This window comes from Crinia signifera, chromosome 6, assembly GCF_055691185.1.
Source record: "Crinia signifera chromosome 6, ASM5569118v1, whole genome shotgun sequence".
Taxonomy (NCBI): domain Eukaryota; kingdom Metazoa; phylum Chordata; class Amphibia; order Anura; family Myobatrachidae; genus Crinia; species Crinia signifera.
The window spans coordinates 12,075,695-12,095,099 of NC_139222.1; the positions used below are offsets into that span (position 1 = coordinate 12,075,695).

At 46.5% G+C, this 19,405-nt stretch overlaps 1 protein-coding gene across 1 annotated transcript; it reads right to left on the minus strand.

Annotated features, from left to right (window-relative positions):
• Positions 1-1,518: 1,518 nt before the first annotated feature.
• LOC146009937 (gastrula zinc finger protein XlCGF48.2-like) lies at positions 1,519-18,436 on the minus strand. Its single transcript, XM_083150603.1, has 5 exons — positions 18,225-18,436; positions 10,277-10,479; positions 8,821-9,009; positions 3,846-3,921; positions 1,519-3,390 (listed from the first exon to the last, which is right to left on the minus strand). Exons 2-5 carry the CDS (start codon positions 10,376-10,378, stop codon positions 1,979-1,981), a joined length of 1,779 nt encoding a protein of 592 aa, XP_083006729.1. The 5' UTR covers positions 10,379-10,479; positions 18,225-18,436; the 3' UTR covers positions 1,519-1,978.
• Between the last annotated feature and the right edge of the window lie 969 nt (positions 18,437-19,405).

The window sequence follows — 19,405 nt, forward strand, 5'->3', positions numbered from 1 at the left end:
TGGGGGTACTTGAGGACCAGGGTTGGGAACCACTGATCTAGATTGTCAATCACATGGTCCCCCACTCTTGGTCAAACGAGTCTATTTAAAAGCCTAAAGTTAGTCGACAGCATCTAGACCAACAGTAATGAAAGTTAGACACAAGTGTTAGACAGATGGGTATGTGATCGAGAGTTGCTAGGTCAACACAAGTTTTTCACATTTGTTTATGTGGACACCAAATAAGTGTACTGTACTCACCATGCTTCAGGCACATTATTATAATCTAAGACTATGCCCACTTGGTGAAGTGATAAAGTGAAAGGCCACTTTATCACTTCACCAGGCTTAACAATTCTGCCCTTCTACCCTAATACTTACCTGAGTGTCACATATAGAGGTGTATTAATTGTCATTGAGTAAGAAACAAGGCCGTATAGTCAGAATATATCAGGAATATTACATTCCCAAACACCATTTATGGGAGGTTAACGCCCACATCTTGCAATGAGCCGGTACCCAGGCGGCCCACAGACAAGTGGAGTGACGTGGTTTAACCTCAAGCAGTTTAACCAATAGACGTATGTAGTATAGTATTTTAGTATGCGTTATGTAAGTTGTGTAGAGGACTATGGAGAACTTTGGCTGCTTGTGAGATTACGCCTCTGCAGCTTCAGGACTAAGATGGAGTCCACTAGGGGCCACGTGATGGACCAAAGTACTCGTTTTTGTGCTAAAAGATAGGGACTGGGTGGTGGGGTGGAAATATTGTCACAGCTAAAAGTGCATTGCAGAAGCCACCATATGACGGGCTTTTAACCTGTCAAATATAAAACATTAAAAAGTATCTTTACATTTGCACTGGATTGGTGATATGTTTTACCTGCATTTATTAATTTGCTTTGTGGGGGGGGATTCAATGGCTGGGCGCCATTTCCAACACCCATGTGTGCCCACAGCCAGTATTCAAATGTTTCTGGGACAGGTGCTTCCGGGGCTAGTGAGCATAAAAGTAAGATATATACGTGCAACATTTAGCCCCATAATTGGTCTTTAATAGCATACAGTCCACCCTCCACGTGGTCAAATAATCAAGTGTCAGCCTGTGTTGTATGAGCTCTACCTTGACTTTCTTAAGGCTTCAGATTCCCTTCCTTTTCCCTGTGTAGACACCCTTTGTCGGAGGAGCCTGTTATACTGTTTGTAATTGTCATGTTATCCCGCTCTACAAAGAGCAATGATACATCAATATGTTTTCATGTCATCAACGGTAGAGGCAGAAGACAAGACACTAGATCACCATTTGACCAGGAGATATCCAAGAACATATTCCAGTGACTAAACAGATGTAAACACGTAAAAATACCATTTAAACTGCATTTCTAAAACACATACTCCCACCACAATGCCAAGACGCCTGTCTCTCAATGCTAACAGCTGTTCTCTGGTCCAGGCATTCAAAATGCTTCACAGACCTTCTGCTGGGCATCCCTTGATGAAATCCCACTCAGGAACGGTGTAAAAGAAAACAAGAGCCCATTTTCATATGACATTTCTTTTATTGAGTTCACATATGAGGGTTTGTCAGTTTAATGTTGGAACTTTCCTCCAGCTCCCCATATATATATGTGCATGCATTTGAGGAGCCAGCAAGCTATACCTTTCCAGATGCTGACTGTAGAAAGTCAATTATTGGGGGGGAAGGGTATTCAATTGTTTCATGATTGACCATAATTGCATTTCCTTCCTCACTTTAGATGGGGCAGTATACAATTGTTTGGTTGCCCAATATTCTAGCTCGCCAAGGAGTGCCAGGATTAGCCACGCAAATGGCTACACCCTAACTAAAGTGCTGCCCGCGACGCAACGTTTCGGTGCTATTAGCATGCACACCCAATGGACAGTACAAATGAATTGCTGCCAGAGGGTGTCCTCTAGTGAGGGTGCCCATTAAACAATTGAATAGCTCCACAGGGGGCGTCTTATTTTAAGTCTTTCATTACGATGCGCAGGAATACGGTCTCTTCCCATCATGAATCATCTGATGCTTGATAAGCTGGGAGTTCCGGGTGAAACTCTTCCCGCACTCGGAACATAGAAAGGGCTTCTCCCCTGTGTGAGTCCTCTGATGTCTGACCAGCACCGAGCTGTTGGTGAAGAACTTCCCGCACTGGGTGCAAGAGTAAGGCTTCTCCCCCGTGTGGATCCTCTGGTGCGACATAAGATTGGGGCTACTCCGGAACCGCTTCCCGCACACGGAGCAGGAGTACGGCTTCTCCCCGGTGTGGACACGCTGGTGCAAGGTGAGGTTGGTGCTGCTCGTGAAGCACTTCCCGCAGTCAGAGCAGACGAAGGGCTTCTCCCCCGTGTGGGTCCTCCGATGCTTAATGAGCGACGCCTTCTGGCTGAAGGACTTCCCGCAGTCTGAGCAGGCGAAGGGCTTCTCCCCAGTGTGGGTTCTCCGATGGGTGGAAAGGTGCGCGCTGACCGAAAAACACTTGCCGCACTCGGAGCAGGAGAAGGGCTTCTCCCCGGTGTGGATCCTCTGATGGCGGACGTACATGGAGTTCTTGGCGAAACACTTGCCACAGTCCGAACATATGAAGGACTGCGACCTGCTGTGAGCCCTCTGGTGTTTCAGCAAATCAGAGTTCCTGGTAAAACATTTATCACACTCGGCGCACTGATAGCGCCGGTCGGTGGCGGGCATTGATCGGGGAGATAAGGGGAATGGTTCGTTATATAGCCGCTCATCGTAGGCGGCTTCCGTCACGGAGGAATTCGCTTCATGCAATTGCGGGTCGCAGTCCTCCTCTCTGTTGCACTCGTCAACCGGCGGAGAAGAGTAATCCGCGGGTGTAAAAATGTCAATTTCGGAGACGTCTCCTTTTCCGGAAGCCGATTCCTCCTTGATGTGGGTAGGACGATACTGTGTGCAGTGGTCTGCGAGGGATGTGCAAGCGCTATCATCCGGGCGGTCTCTAGCCCCCGATGACACAGATTCCTCCTTAAAATGAGATGTATACTGAGTAACGTCCTCGGGCGTATAAAGGTCTGCGTCACCGAAGTTTCTTTCTTCCCGTAACATAGACCTCTCCTTTAGACGATCAGACGTATGTGTTTGCAGGAGATCTGTGGGTGTGGGACTGCCGGCGTTGGTGAGGTTTCCTACGTTGCAGACCGCAGATTCCTTCTTGATGTGAAACACAGGTGTGGGTGACGCACAATCGGTATCTGCGCCCGCGATGGGAGACTCGGGCCCCTGCTCGTTAGGGCTTTCCGTGTGCTGTTGTGCGCGAGTGTACGCGGGGACGTTCATTTCGCCATCTGTGAGTCTTCCTTCTGCGTATAATACTGATTCATTCTTAATACTAGTAGGTACGTCCCCAGGCCGCGTGCACTCTGTAGACACTGGTAGGAAAAAAAACATACAATTTATTTATTACAATTTATTTATTAAGAATAGGAAATTGGGTGTTAACCACTTACTGAAGAATTGGATTAATTAGAAATGGTTTTGTTTTTAATAATATGAAAAACACCTATAAAACTTATTTAACAAATCTAGGAACCATCCTATGGACATGTGTAGTAGACTAATGTAGCATTACCACCAATCCCTGCTCCCTGCAGAAAAGAGGAATATTCCCATTGGTCGTTATCGCAGTGTGGGGCCTGTCTTGTGCCAAGTGAGTGGTTAACCACTTGTCTGTCACGGTCGTGCCGTATGCAACCGCACCAAACACTGCAATATATGAACTGGTTTGAATAATCCTAATGTTTACTCCAACAAAAGTTAAACCAGTTCAGTTGGAGTACAACCAATCGGTTGTATAGAAGTAATAAGAGCTTAAACCTCCTCTCACCCGGTAATGTGATTTGCTGGTGATTGTCCTGTCCGGTGTCATTGCTTAGAGCAGTGTTTCCCAAAAACTTCCAAACCTGAGAAACAGAGCATTAGGATCAGTGCGCACACACAATAAAATCATCATCCAGATATATTCCCCGGTGTTACTGTATAACGTCCCATTCCCAGCAGTCACCTCTCCAGTCACATCCCCCCCCCGGTGTTACTGTATAATGTCCCATTCCCAGCAGTCACCTCTCCGGTCACATCCCCCGGTGTTACTGTATAATGTCCCATTCCCAGCAGTCACCTCTCCGGTCACATCCCCCGGTGTTACTGTATAACGTCCCATTCCCAGCAGTCACCTCTCCAGTCACATCCCCCCCCCCGGTGTTACTGTATAATGTCCCATTCCCAGCAGTCACATCTCCGGTCACATCCCCTGGTGTTACTGTATAACGGCCCATTCCCAGCAGTCACCTCTCCGGTCACATCCCCCGGTGTTACTGTATAACATCCCATTCCCAGCAGTCACATCTCCGGTCACATCCCCCAGTGTTACTGTATAACGTCCCATTCCCAGCAGTCACCTCTCTGGTCACATCCTCCGGTGTTACTGTATAACGTCCCATTCCCAGCAGTCACCTCTCTGGTCACATCCCCCGTGTTACTGTATAACGTCCCATTCCCAGCAGTCACCTCTCCGGTCACATCCCCCCGTTACTGTATAACGCCCCATTCCCAGCAGTCACCTCTCCGGTCACATCCCCCAGTGTTATTGTATAACGTCCCATTCCCAGCAGTCACCTCTCCGGCCAGATCCCCCGATCTTACTGTATAACGTCCCATTCCCAGCAGTCACCTCCCCGGTCACATCCCCTGGTGTTACTGTATAACGTCCCATTCCCAGCAGTCACCTCTCCGGTCACATCCCCGGTGTTACTGTATAACGTAACATTCCCAGCAGTCACCTCTCCGGTCACATCCCCCGGTGTTACTGTATAACGGTCCAATTCCCAGCAGTCACCTCTCCGGTCAGATCCCCCGGTGTTACTGTATAACGTCCCATTCCCAACAGTCACCTCTCCGGTCACATACCCCGGTCTTACTGTATAACGTCCCATTCCCAGCAGTCACCTCTCCGGTCACATCCCCCGGTGTTAGTGTATAATGTCACATACCCAGCAGTCACCTCTCCGGTCACATCCCCCGTTGTTAGTGTATAATGTCCCATTCCCAGCAGTCACCTCTCCGGTCACATCCCCTAGGATTACTGTATAACGTCCCATTCCCAGCAGTCACCTCTCCAGTCACATCCCCCTGTGTTACTGTATAACGCCCCATTCACCTCTCCGGTCTCATCCCCCGGTATTACGGTATAATGTTCTATTACCAGCAGTGACCTCTCCGGTCACATACCGAGGTGTTACTGTATAATGTCCCATTCCCAGCGGTCACCTATCCGGGCACATGCCCCGGTGTTACTGTATAAAGTCCCACTCCCAGCAGTCACCTCTCCGATCACATCCCCCGGTGTTACTGTATAACGCCCCATTCCCAGCAGTCACCTTTCCGGTCACATCCCCCGGTGTTACTGTATAACGCCCCATTCACAGCAGTCACCTCCCCGGTCAGATCCCCCAATCTTACTGTTTAACGTCCCATTCCCAGCAGTCACCTCTCCTGTCACATCCCCCAGTGTTACTGTATAACGCCCCATTCACAGCAGTCACCTCCCCGGTCAGATCCCCCAATCTTACTGTTTAACGTCCCATTCCCAGCAGTCACCTCTCCGGTCACATCCCTCGGTGTTAGTGTATAATGTCCCATTCCCAGCAGTCACCTCTCCAGTCACATCCCCCGGTGTTAGTGTATAATGTCCCATTCCCAGCAATCACCTCTCCGGTCACATCCCCCGGTATTACTGTATAACGTCCCATTCCCAGCAGTCACCTCTCCAGTCACATCCCCCTGTGTTACTCTATAACGCCCAATTCCCAGCAGTCACCTTTCCGGTCACATCCCCCGGTGTTACTGTATAACGCGCCATTCACAGCAGTCAGATCTCCGGTCTCATCCCCCGGTATTACGGTATAATGTCCTATTACCAGCAGTCACCTCTCCGGTCACATCCCCCGGTGTTACTGTATAACGTCCCATTCCCAGCAGTCACCTCTCCGGTCACATCCCCGGTGTTACTGTATAACGTCCCATTCCCAGCAGTCACCTCTCCGGTCACATCCCCCAGTGTTACTGTATATCGTCCCATTCCCAGCAGTCACCTCTCCGGTCACATCCCCCGGTGTTACTGTATAACATCCCATTCCCAGCAGTCACCTCTCCGGTCACATCCCCTGGTGTTACTATATAACGTCCCATTCCCAGCAGTCACCTCTCCGGTCACATCCCCCGGTGTTACTGTATCATATCCCCGGTGCTCCTGTATAAAGTCCCATTCCCAGCAGTCACCTCTCCGGTCACATCCCCCGGTGTTACTGTATCATATCCCCGGTGCTCCTGTATAAAGTCCCATTCCCAGCAGTCACCTCTCCTGTCACATCCCCCGGTGTTACTGTATAACGTCCCATTCCCAGCAGTCACCTCTCCGGTCACATCCCCCGGTGTTACTGTATAATGTCTTATTCCCAGCAGTCACCTCTCCCGTCACATCCCCCGGTGTTACTGTATAACTCCTCCATTCCCAGCAGTCACCTCTCCGGTCACATCCCCCGGTGTTACTGTATAACGTCCCATGCCCAGCAGTCACCTCTCCGGTCACATCCCCCCGTGTTACTGTATAACGTCCCATTCCCAGCAGTCACCTCTCCTGTCACATCCCCCGGTGTTACTGTATAACGTCCCATTCCCAGCAGTCACCTCTCCGGTCACATCCCCCGGTGTTACTGTATAACGTCTCATGCCCAGCAGTCACCTCTCCGGTCACATCCCCCCGTGTTACTGTATAACGTCCCATTCCCAGCAGTCACCTCTCTGGTCACATCCCCCGGTGTTACTGTATAATGTCCCATTCCCAGCAGTCACCTCTCCGGTCACATCCCCCGGTGTTACTGTATCATATCCCCGGTGTTACTGTATAACGTCCCATTCCCAGCAGTCACCTCTCCGATCACATCCCCCGGTGTTACTGTATAACACCCCATTCCCAGCAGTCACCTCTCCGGTCACATCCCCCGGTGTTACTGTATAACATCCCATTCCCAGCAGTCACCTCTCCGGTCACATCCCCTGGTGTTACTATATAACGTCCCATTCCCAGCAGTCACCTCTCCGGTCACATCCCCCGGTGTTACTGTATCATATCCCCGGTGCTCCTGTATAAAGTCCCATTCCCAGCAGTCACCTCTCCGGTCACATCCCCCGGTGTTACTGTATCATATCCCCGGTGCTCCTGTATAAAGTCCCATTCCCAGCAGTCACCTCTCCTGTCACATCCCCCGGTGTTACTGTATAACGTCCCATTCCCAGCAGTCACCTCTCCGGTCACATCCCCCGGTGTTACTGTATAATGTCTTATTCCCAGCAGTCACCTCTCCCGTCACATCCCCCGGTGTTACTGTATAACTCCTCCATTCCCAGCAGTCACCTCTCCGGTCACATCCCCCGGTGTTACTGTATAACGTCCCATGCCCAGCAGTCACCTCTCCGGTCACATCCCCCCGTGTTACTGTATAACGTCCCATTCCCAGCAGTCACCTCTCCTGTCACATCCCCCGGTGTTACTGTATAACGTCCCATTCCCAGCAGTCACCTCTCCGGTCACATCCCCCGGTGTTACTGTATAACGTCTCATGCCCAGCAGTCACCTCTCCGGTCACATCCCCCCGTGTTACTGTATAACGTCCCATTCCCAGCAGTCACCTCTCTGGTCACATCCCCCGGTGTTACTGTATAATGTCCCATTCCCAGCAGTCACCTCTCCGGTCACATCCCCCGGTGTTACTGTATCATATCCCCGGTGTTACTGTATAACGTCCCATTCCCAGCAGTCACCTCTCCGATCACATCCCCCGGTGTTACTGTATAACACCCCATTCCCAGCAGTCACCTCTCCGGTCACATCCCCCGGTGTTACTGTATAACGGCCCATTCCCAGCAGTCACCTCTCCGGTCACATCCTCCCGGTGTTACTGTATAATGTCCCATTCCCAGCAGTCACCTCTCCTGTCACATCCCCGGTGTTACCGTATAACGTCCCATTCCCAGCAGTCACCTCTCCAGTCACATCCCCGGTGTTACTGTATAATGTCCCATTCCCAGCAGTCACCTCTCCGGTCACATCCCCCGGTGTTACTGTATAATGTCCCATTCCCAGCAGTCACCTCTCCGGTAACATCCCCGGTGTTACTGTATAATGTCCTATTCCCAGCAGCCACCTCTCCGGTCACATCCCCAGTGTTACTATATAACGTCCCATTCCCAGCAGTCACCTCTCCGGTCACATCCCCCGGTGTTACTGTATAACGCCCCATTCCCAGCAGTCACCTCTCCAGTCACATCCCCGGTGTTACCGTATAACGTCCCATTCCCAGCAGTCACCTCTCCAGTCACATCCCCGGTGTTACTGTATAATGTCCCATTCCCAGCAGTCACCTCTCCGGTCACATCCCCCGGTGTTACTGTATAACGCCCCATTCCCAGCAGTCACCTCTCCAGTCACATCCCCGGTGTTACCGTATAACGTCCCATTCCCAGCAGTCACCTCTCCAGTCACATCCCCGGTGTTACTGTATAATGTCCCATTCCCAGCAGTCACCTCTCCGGTCACATCCCCCGGTGTTACTGTATAATGTCCCATTCCCAGCAGTCACCTCTCCGGTCACATCCCCCGGTGTTACTGTATAACGTCCCATTCCCAGCAGTCACCTCTCCGGTCACATCCCCCAGTGTTACTGTATAATGTCCCATTCCCAGCAGTCACCTCTCCGGTCACATCCCCCGGTGTTACTGTATAACGTCCCATTCCCAGCAGTCACCTCTCCGGTCAGCAGATGAACGATCTTGTTAGTGAGTTCCAGGATCTTCCGGTCATTACTTGGCTCATGTATCAGGGAATGAGGTGGAGGCGCCATGTTGAGGTTCTGAGTCTCGGCCAATCCTCTTGGCACACAGAAGTTGCTGATGGGTGTGTCCTGCTCCCCAGTCTTCTTTACCACTGTATAGCCCTACATATCGACAAACGACACTAACAATTATTACTATACAAAAACAACTACTGCCTGAGATGATGAAGAAGCATTAACCCACGCTGGCTTCAGCATATCACTAATAATTATCTTTTACCCACATACCTTCACGCATGGTATCACTGGTCAAGCTACTAGTCATGAAAATCTTAGATACTGGCAACAAACAAGAAGAATGTTGTCCTGTGGTGGTCGGCAACATACTCAATGCTTGACTGTCGTCTTTGATTCCCAGTCAACAAAAAGTTATGTGACCCAGGACTGTATTATAGGACAAGGGACCAATTCATTCATGATTTCTAGGTACGCTGCCCTTATCTGCCATTGCTTCAGATTGTCTAGGTACAGAGAAGCTCTATATTTAAGCCCGGGGCTTGGACTATCTACCTGTTCTTTTTGTTGTAACTACTTGGTCTTTGATGAAGGGTACACTTGCTATTTAGAGGCTTTTGCGACCCTCCATAAACTCTTACAAAGATATTAGACTCCCCAGTACCGCCGAACCAATAACAAGTAGCCAGTATGAAAGATCACTTACGATTGGCTACTAGAAGAGGGGAGAATACCCTACTTTCAGTTTCAGGTGTCAACTAATGTGTAACAAGGCTTATGTAAGGGGGCGGGGACAATGTGAGTAGCTAACCCCTCTTGTTCGAACGCGTCTAGTGGCCTAAAAATAGTCAAAAACGTCTAGATGAACAGTATCAAAAGTTTAACGCAAGCGTTTGATCGATGGCGATGTCGACGCTAAGTCGACACAAGTTTTCACCTTTTGTTGGTGCCTATTTCGACATAAGTCTACATGGACACTGTATAAGTGTACAGTGTCCGCTTGCCGTGCTTCAAGTCGGTCTAAAGCACAAAAAAAAACATGAAAAACTCATATTGTCGATCACGTTCCCGTCCATCTATCGCTTATGTATAACTTTCGTTACTGATGATCTAGACGCGTTCGACCAAGAGAATTGGATGACGTGATTGTAGATCTAGACGACATTGATTGGATACGAGGTAGATTCCTTACACAGGACACTTACAATGAGCTACAGTCACCTGATGAGACGTTTCCCAAGTATTGCTCCGCGCAAGCCAAACCCCCATAATGCAACACTTCGGACGCAGAGACATCATGCCGCCTGGTGCATCAGCCTGGTGTACGGGTAACCCGCCAACTGAATGATATATACATTTTCATAATACTGAAATGTAATCCAGAGAAGGATACAGGCCTCAAGGATTTCCTCACCTCCCCAGTCAGCAGAAAGACGACCTCCAGGGTGCTATTTATTATGCTCTCTGTCATTTGCCCCTGGTCATTCTCCATCTCTCCGTTCAAGCGATGATTCATGAAGGGTCACCTCATAGAGAGAAAGAGAGGGCGCGTTTCACTTCCTCGTGAGATGTCTAACGCAGAGACCAGCCACGACTCCCAGGACAAATGCTTGGAAGCTGAAGAAAAGGGGGGAAAAGTTGGCAAGAATGAGTGCCCATGGTGCATTATATGTGACTGACAGGGATATAACCAACGTGGGTATAATGTGTATTATATGTGACTGACAGGGATATGACCAGCTCCCATGTGTATAATGTGTATTATATGTGACTGACAGGGATATAATCGGCCCACATGTGTATAATGTGTATTATGTGTGACTGACAGGGATATAACCAGCTCCCATGTGTATAATGTGTACTATATGTGACTGACAGGGATATAACCGGCCCCCATGTGTATAATGTGTATTATATGTGACTGACAGGGATATGACCAGCTCCCATGTGTATAATGTGTATTATATGTGACTGACAGGGATATAATCGGCCCACATGTGTATAATGTGTATTATGTGTGACTGACAGGGATATAACCATCTCCCATGTGTATAATGTGTATTATATGTGACTGACAGGGATATCACCAGCCCCCATGTGTATAATGTGTATTATATGTGACTGACGGGGATATAACCATCTCCCATGTGTATAATGTGTATTATATGTGACTGACGGGGATATAACCAGCTCCCATGTGTATAATGTGTATATGTGACTGACAGGGATATAACCAGCCCCTATGTATATAATGTGTATTATATGTGACTGACAGGGATATAACCAGCTCCCATGTGTATAATGTGTATATGTGACTGACAGGGATATAACCAGCCCCCATGTGTATAATGTGTATTATATGTGAGTGACAGGGATATAACCAGCTGCCATGTGTATAATGTGCATTATATGTGAACGACAGGGATATAACCGGCCCCCATGTGTATAATGTGTGACTGACATGGATATAACCAACGTGGGTATAATGTGTATTATATGTGACTGACAGGGATATAACCAGCCTTCATGTGTATAATGTGTATTATATGTGACTGACAGGGATATAACCAGCCCCCATGTGTATAATGTGTATTATATGTGACTGACAGGGATATAACCAGCTCCCATGTGTATAATGTGTACTATATGTGACTGACAGGGATATAACCGGCCCCCATGTGTATAATGTGTGACTGACATGGATATAACCAACGTGGGTATAATGTGTATTATATGTGACTGACAGGGATATAACCAGCCTTCATGTGTATAATGTGTATTATATGTGACTGACAGGGATATAACCAGCTCCCATGTGTATAATGTGTATTATATGTGAATGACAGGGATATAATCGGCTCCCATGTGTATAATGTGTATTATATGTGACTGTCAGGGATATAACCAACATGGGTATAATGTGTATTATATTTGACTGACAGGGATATAACCAGCCCCCATGTGTGTAATGTGTATTATATGTGACTGACAGGGATATAACCAGCCCCATGTGTATAATGTGTATTATGTGTGACTGACAGGGATATAACCTGCCCCATGTGTGTAATGTGTATTATATGTGACTGACAGGGATATAACCAGCCCCCATGTGTATAATGTGTATTATATGTGACTGACAGGGATATAACCGGCCCCCATGTGTATAATGTGTATTATATGTGACTGACAGGGATATAACCAGCTCCCATGTGTAAAATGTGTATTATATGTGACTGACAGGGATATAACCATCCCCCATGTGTATAATGTGTATTATATGTGACTGACAGGGATATAACCGGCCCCCATGTGTGTAATGTGTATTATATGTGACTGTCAGGGATGTAACCGGCTCCCATGTGTAATGTGTATTATATGTGACTGTCAGGGATATAACCAGCCCCCATGTGTATAATGTGTATTATACGTGACTGACAGGGATGTAACCAGCTCCCATGTGTATAATGTGTATTATATGTGACTGACAGGGATATAACCGGCCCCATGTGTATAATGTGTATTGTATGTGACTGACAGGGATATAACCAGCTCCCATGTGTGTAATGTGTATTATATGTGACTGACAGGGATATAACCAGCCCCCATGTGTACTATGTGTATTATATGTGACTGACAGGGATATAACCAGCTCCCATGTGTACTATGTGTATTATATGTGACTGACAGGGATATAACCAGCTCCCATGTGTATAATGTGTATTATATGTGACTGACAGGGATATAACCAGCCCCCATGTGTATAATGTGTATTATATGTGACTGACAGGGATATAACCGGCCCCCATGTGTGTAATGTGTATTATATGTGACTGTCAGGGATATAACCAGCCCCCATGTATATAATGTGTATTATATGTGACTGACAGGGATATAACCAGCCCCCATGTGTATAATGTGTATTATATGTGAGTGACAGGGATATAACCAGCCCCCATGTGTGTAATGTGTATTATGTGTGACTGACAGGGATATAACCGGCCCCCATGTGTATAATGTGTATTATATGTGACTGACAGGGATATAACCAGCCCCCATGTGTATAATGTGTATTATATGTGAGTGACAGGGATATAACCAGCCCCCATGTGTGTAATGTGTATTATGTGTGACTGACAGGGATATAACCAGCCCCCATGTGTGTAATGTGTATTATGTGTGACTGACAGGGATATAACCGGCCCCCATGTGTGTAATGTGTATTATATGTGACTGACAGGGATGTAACCAGCTCCCATGTGTATAATGTGTATTATATGTGACTGACAGGGATATAACCAGCCCCCATGTGTACTATGTGTATTATATGTGACTGACAGGGATATAACCAGCTCCCATGTGTATAATGTGTATTATATGTGACTGACAGGGATATAACCAGCCCCCATGTGTATAATGTGTATTATATGTGACTGACAGGGATATAACCGGCCCCCATGTGTGTAATGTGTATTATATGTGACTGTCAGGGATATAACCAGCCCCCATGTATATAATGTGTATTATATGTGACTGACAGGGATATAACCAGCCCCCATGTGTATAATGTGTATTATATGTGAGTGACAGGGATATAACCAGCCCCCATGTGTGTAATGTGTATTATGTGTGACTGACAGGGATATAACCGTCCCCCATGTGTGTAATGTGTATTATATGTGACTGTCAGGGATATAACCAACATGGGTATAATGTGTATTATATTTGACTGACAGGGATATAACCAGCCCCCATGTGTGTAATGTGTATTATATGTGACTGACAGGGATATAACCAGCCCCATGTGTATAATGTGTATTATGTGTGACTGACAGGGATATAACCTGCCCCATGTGTGTAATGTGTATTATGTGTGACTGACAGGGATATAACCAGCCCCCATGTGTATAATGTGTATTATATTTGACTGACAGGGATATAACCAGCCCCCATGTGTGTAATGTGTATTATATGTGACTGACAGGGATATAACCGGCCCCCATGTGTATAATGTGTATTATATGTGACTGACAGGGATATAACCGGCTCCCATGTGTATAATGTGTACTATATGTGACTGACAGGGATATAACCAGCTCCCATGTGTATAATGTGTATTATATGTGAGTGACAGGGATATAACCGGCCCCATGTGTATAATGTGTATTATGTGTGACTGACAGGGATATAACCTGCCCCATGTGTGTAATGTGTATTATGTGTGACTGACAGGGATATAACCAGTCCCCATGTGTATAATGTGTATTATGTGTGACTGACAGGGATATAACCAGCCCCCATGTGTATAATGTGTATTATATGTGACTGACAGGGATATAACCAGCTCCCATGTGTAAAATGTGTATTATATGTGACTGACAGGGATATAACCATCCCCCATGTGTACTATATGTGACTGACAGGGATATAACCAGCCCCCATGTGTATAATGTGTATTATATGTGACTGACAGGGATATAACCGGCCCCCATGTGTGTAATGTGTATTATATGTGACTGTCAGGGATATAACCAGCCCCCATGTATATAATGTGTATTATATGTGACTGACAGGGATATAACCAGCCCCCATGTGTATAATGTGTATTATATGTGAGTGACAGGGATATAACCAGCCCCCATGTGTGTAATGTGTATTATATGTGACTGACAGGGATATAACCAGCCCCCATGTGTATAATGTGTATTATATGTGAGTGACAGGGATATAACCAGCCCCCATGTGTATAATGTGTATTATATGTGACTGACAGGGATATAACCAGCCCCCATGTGTATAATGTGTATTATATGTGAGTGACAGGGATATAACCAGCCCCCATGTGTATAATGTGTAATATATGTGACTGACAGGGATATAACCAGCCCCCATGTGTATAATGTGTATTATATGTGACTGACAGGGATATAACCAGCTCCCATGTATATAATGTGTATTATATGTGACTGACAGGGATATAACCATCCCCATGTGTATAATGTGTATTATATGTGACTGGCAGGGATATAACCATCCCCATGTGTATAATGTGTATTATATGTGACTGGCAGGGATATAACCAGCCCCATGTGTATAATGTGTATTATACGTGACTGACAGGGATATAACCGGCCCCCATGTGTATAATGTGTATTATATGTGACTGACAGGGATATAACCAGCCCCCATGTGTATAATGTGTATTATATGTGACTGACAGGGATATAACCGGCCCCCATGTGTATTATATGTGACTGACAGGGATATAACCGGCCCCCATGTGTGTAATGTGTATTATATGTGACTGACAGGGATATAACCGGCCCCCATGTGTATAATGTGTACTATATTTGACTGACAGGGATATAACCAGCCCCCATGTGTATAATGTGTATTATATGTGACTGACAGGGATATAACCAGCTCCCATGTGTATAATGTGTATTATATATGACTGACAGGGATATAACCAGCCCCCATGTGTATAATGTGTATTATATGTGACGGTACTCTTTACTTAGAAGGGCGCCCACGATTTTGATCGTGGGCATCGTTAGTAAAAAATCTCGGGCATCTCGGGGATTGAATGCACTAAAAAATCGGGTGCGATCAACCGACGAGATGCCCGAGATTTCCCATAGGGAACAATGTTAAATGTCTCAATTGACCCAATTTTCCTGTTCAATGCCTCAATTGACCCGATTTTTCCATAGGAAACAATGTTAAATGGGCCACAGAGGCCAAATAGGCACCCTGAAGTGTATAATGGCCACCCGAATTGTTAACGCCACCCCACGATCAACGTCAACCCGATGCGTGGCGAGCGCAGCGAGCCCGCGAGGGGCGGTGGTACGCGTCCTACGACCTTTTCATACCCCCACTATCCACGTCGGCGTGGAGTTGAGAATAGAAAGTGTGGCGAGCGCAGCGAGCCACCGAGCCCGAAGCGTGGCGAGCGCAGCGAGCCCCGCGAGGGTACGCGGACAGCTGTGAAGCCCGCGAGGGGACGCGGATACCTGTGAAGGTATCCGCGTCCGCTCGCCACACTTTCTATTCTCAACTCCACGCCGACGTGGATAGTGGGGGTATGAAAAGGTCGTAGGACGCGTACCGCCGCCCCTCGCAGGGGATCGCTGCGCTCGCCACGCTTCGGGTTGACGTTGATCATGGGGTGGCGTTAACAATTCGGGTGGCCATTATTCACTTCAGGGTGCCTATTTGGCCTCTGTGGCCCATTTAACATTGTTTCCTATGGAAAAATTGGGTCAATTGAGGCATTGAACAGGAAAATCGGGTCAATTGAGACATTTAACATTGTTCCCTATGGGAAATCTCGGGCATCTCGTCGGTTGATCGCACCCGATTTTTTAGTGCATTCAATCCCCGAGATGCCCGAGATGGGCGCCCTTCTAAGTAAAGAGTACCTATGTGACTGACAGGGATATAACCAGCTCCCATGTGTATAATGTGTATTGTATGTGAGTGACAGGGATATAACCAGCCCCCATGTGTATAATGTGTATTATATGTAAATGACAGGGATATAACCAGCCCCCATGTGTATAATGTGTATTATATGTGACTGACAGGGATATAACCAGCTCCCATGTGTATAATGTGTATTGTATGTGACTGACAGGGATATAACCGGCCCCCATGTGTATAATGTGTATTGTATGTGACTGACAGGGATATAACCAGCTCCCATGTGTATAATGTGTATTGTATGTGACTGACAGGGATATAACCAGCCCCCATGTGTATAATGTGTATTATATGTGACTGATAGGGATATAACCAGCTCCCATGTGTATAATGTGTATTATATGTGAATGACAGGGATATAATCGGCTCCCATGTGTATAATGTGTATTATATGTGACTGACAGGGATATAACCAGCCCCCATGTGTATAATGTGTATTATATGTGACTGACAGGGATATAACCAGCTCCCATGTGTATAATGTGTATTACATGTGACTGACAGGGATATAACCAGCCCCCATGTGTATAACGTGTATTATATGTGACTGACAGGGATATAACCAGTCCCCATGTGTATAATGTGTATTATATGTGAATGACAGGGATATAATCGGCTCCCATGTGTATAATGTGTATTATATGTGACTGACAGGGATGTAACCAGCTTCCATGTGTATAATGTGTATTATATGTGACTGACAGGGATATAACCAGCTCCCATGTGTATAATGTGTATTATATGTGACTGACAGGGATATAACCAGCCCCCATGTGTATAATGTGTATTATATGTGACTGACAGGGATATAACCAGCTCCCATGTGTATAATGTGTATTACATGTGACTGACAGGGATATAACCAGCCCCCATGTGTATAACGTGTATTATATGTGACTGACAGGGATATAACCAGCTCCCATGTGTATAATGTGTATTATATGTGACTGACAGGGATATAACCAGCCCCCATGTGTATAACGTGTATTATATGTGACTGACAGGGATATAACCAGCTCCCATGTGTATAATGTGTATTATATGTGACTGACAGGGATATAACCAGCTCCCATGTGTATAATGTGTATTATATGTGAATGACAGGGATATAACCAGCTCCCATGTGTATAATGTGTATTATATGTGACTGACAGGGATATAACCAGCCCCCATGTGTATAACGTGTATTATATGTGACTGACAGGGATATAACCAGCCCCCATGTGTATAACGTGTATTATATGTGACTGACAGGGATATAACCGGCCCCCATGTGTATAACGTGTATTATATGTGACTGACAGGGATATAACCGGCTCCCATGTGTATGATGTGTATTATATGTGACTGACAGGGATATAACCGGCCCCCATGTGTATAATGTGTATTATATGTGACTGACAGGGATATAACCGGCCCCCATGTGTATAATGTGTATTATATGTGACTGACAGGGATGTAACCGGCCCCCATGTGTATAATGTGTATTATATGTGACTGACAGGGATGTAACCGGCCCCCATGTGTATAATGTGTATTATATGTGACTGACAGGGATGTAACCAGCCCCCATGTGTATTATATGTGACTGACGGGGATATAACCAGCTCCCATGTGTATAATGTGTATTATATGTGACTGACAGGGATATAACCGGCTCCCATGTGTATAATGTGTATTATACGTGACTAACCAGCATAACCCCAGCTATGTATAGAATGTAAAGTATGTGACTGGCTGAACAGAATAGAAGTGTAAAGGTGTAGTATATATACACAATAATGTATATGTAAATATGTATTCCTACTTGGAGGAAGGAATACACCAGGAGTGCATGGCTGACATAAAATCATAGCAGTGGGGGCGCAGTGCATGCTCACCTGGAATGAATGAGAACCAGCCTCTTTCTCCCCTATGAGCCACATGTAACACCAACAATACAATCGCCAGCAGGGTGAAGAATACAAAATCCGGGTTTCAAAGATGGTACTTCCGGGTTGCCATGCGTTCCACGGCGCTTCCTGCTCGTGCGATCCATGGGTCATCATGCGTTTCACTGGACTTCCTCATAGTGCGTTCCACGGGACTTGCTACTCAGGCGTGGCACGGGACTTCCGGCTCCAGCGTTCCACGCCTCATTCAGAACCTCTCGCCAGTGATTGGCAGTGACGGTATGAATGATTTTGGTGCTGTGTCATGTTACGGGCTATACTACAGTAATTACAGCGCCCTCTTCCCTTTTTATTGTGCATCACTGTGTTGGATAATATTAATGCTAATTTATTCATCTATAATAAAATTGGTCCCTGCTTAAAAAAAAAATAATAATAATAAAATTGGAGCTCCTCATAATTAGACTTATTCACAGTGTCGACATGTTGACATAGTAAAAGTATGTTGATAAAATATATCACGCACATTTTACAACCCTTATGGGCCTGGGGTCTGAGACATAAGCAGAAGTGTCTATGTGGGCCGGGGGGGGGGTTGTGTCGGCAGTAATAAGCATATCGACATATATGGACGCACAGCTGTGTTTTTATAAAGCTACAGCCTCAATCGGCACAAGCATACAGACCAGGCCTGCCCTGTGGGCGTGTAGCCAGCGTTGCGTGCTGGTGTGAGGTACGAGCACAGAAAAAGGACCCCTGTCAACACTATAGGGTCGACAGTCAAAATGTCGACGGGTGAAAAATAGCAATAGGTACAGATGGTTCTCCTACCATTGAGAACAAATTGGGCTCTGTAACATTAGAAGATGTTTCCTCTCCACCTGAAATAACACGGTTACACCATACAATGGCAGCACGGATGGTGTAATGGTTAGCATTGCTGCCTCACAGCACTGAGGTCATGGGTTCTATTCCCACCATGGCTCTATCTGTGCGGAGTTTGTATATTCTCCCCGTACTTGCGTGGGTTTCCTCCGGGTACTCCGGTTTCCTCCCACATTCCAAAAATATACTGGTAGTTTAATTGGCTCCCAACAAATTAACCCTAGACTGTCTGTGTGTACATGTGGTAGGGAATATAGATTGTGAGCACCACTGGAACAGGGACT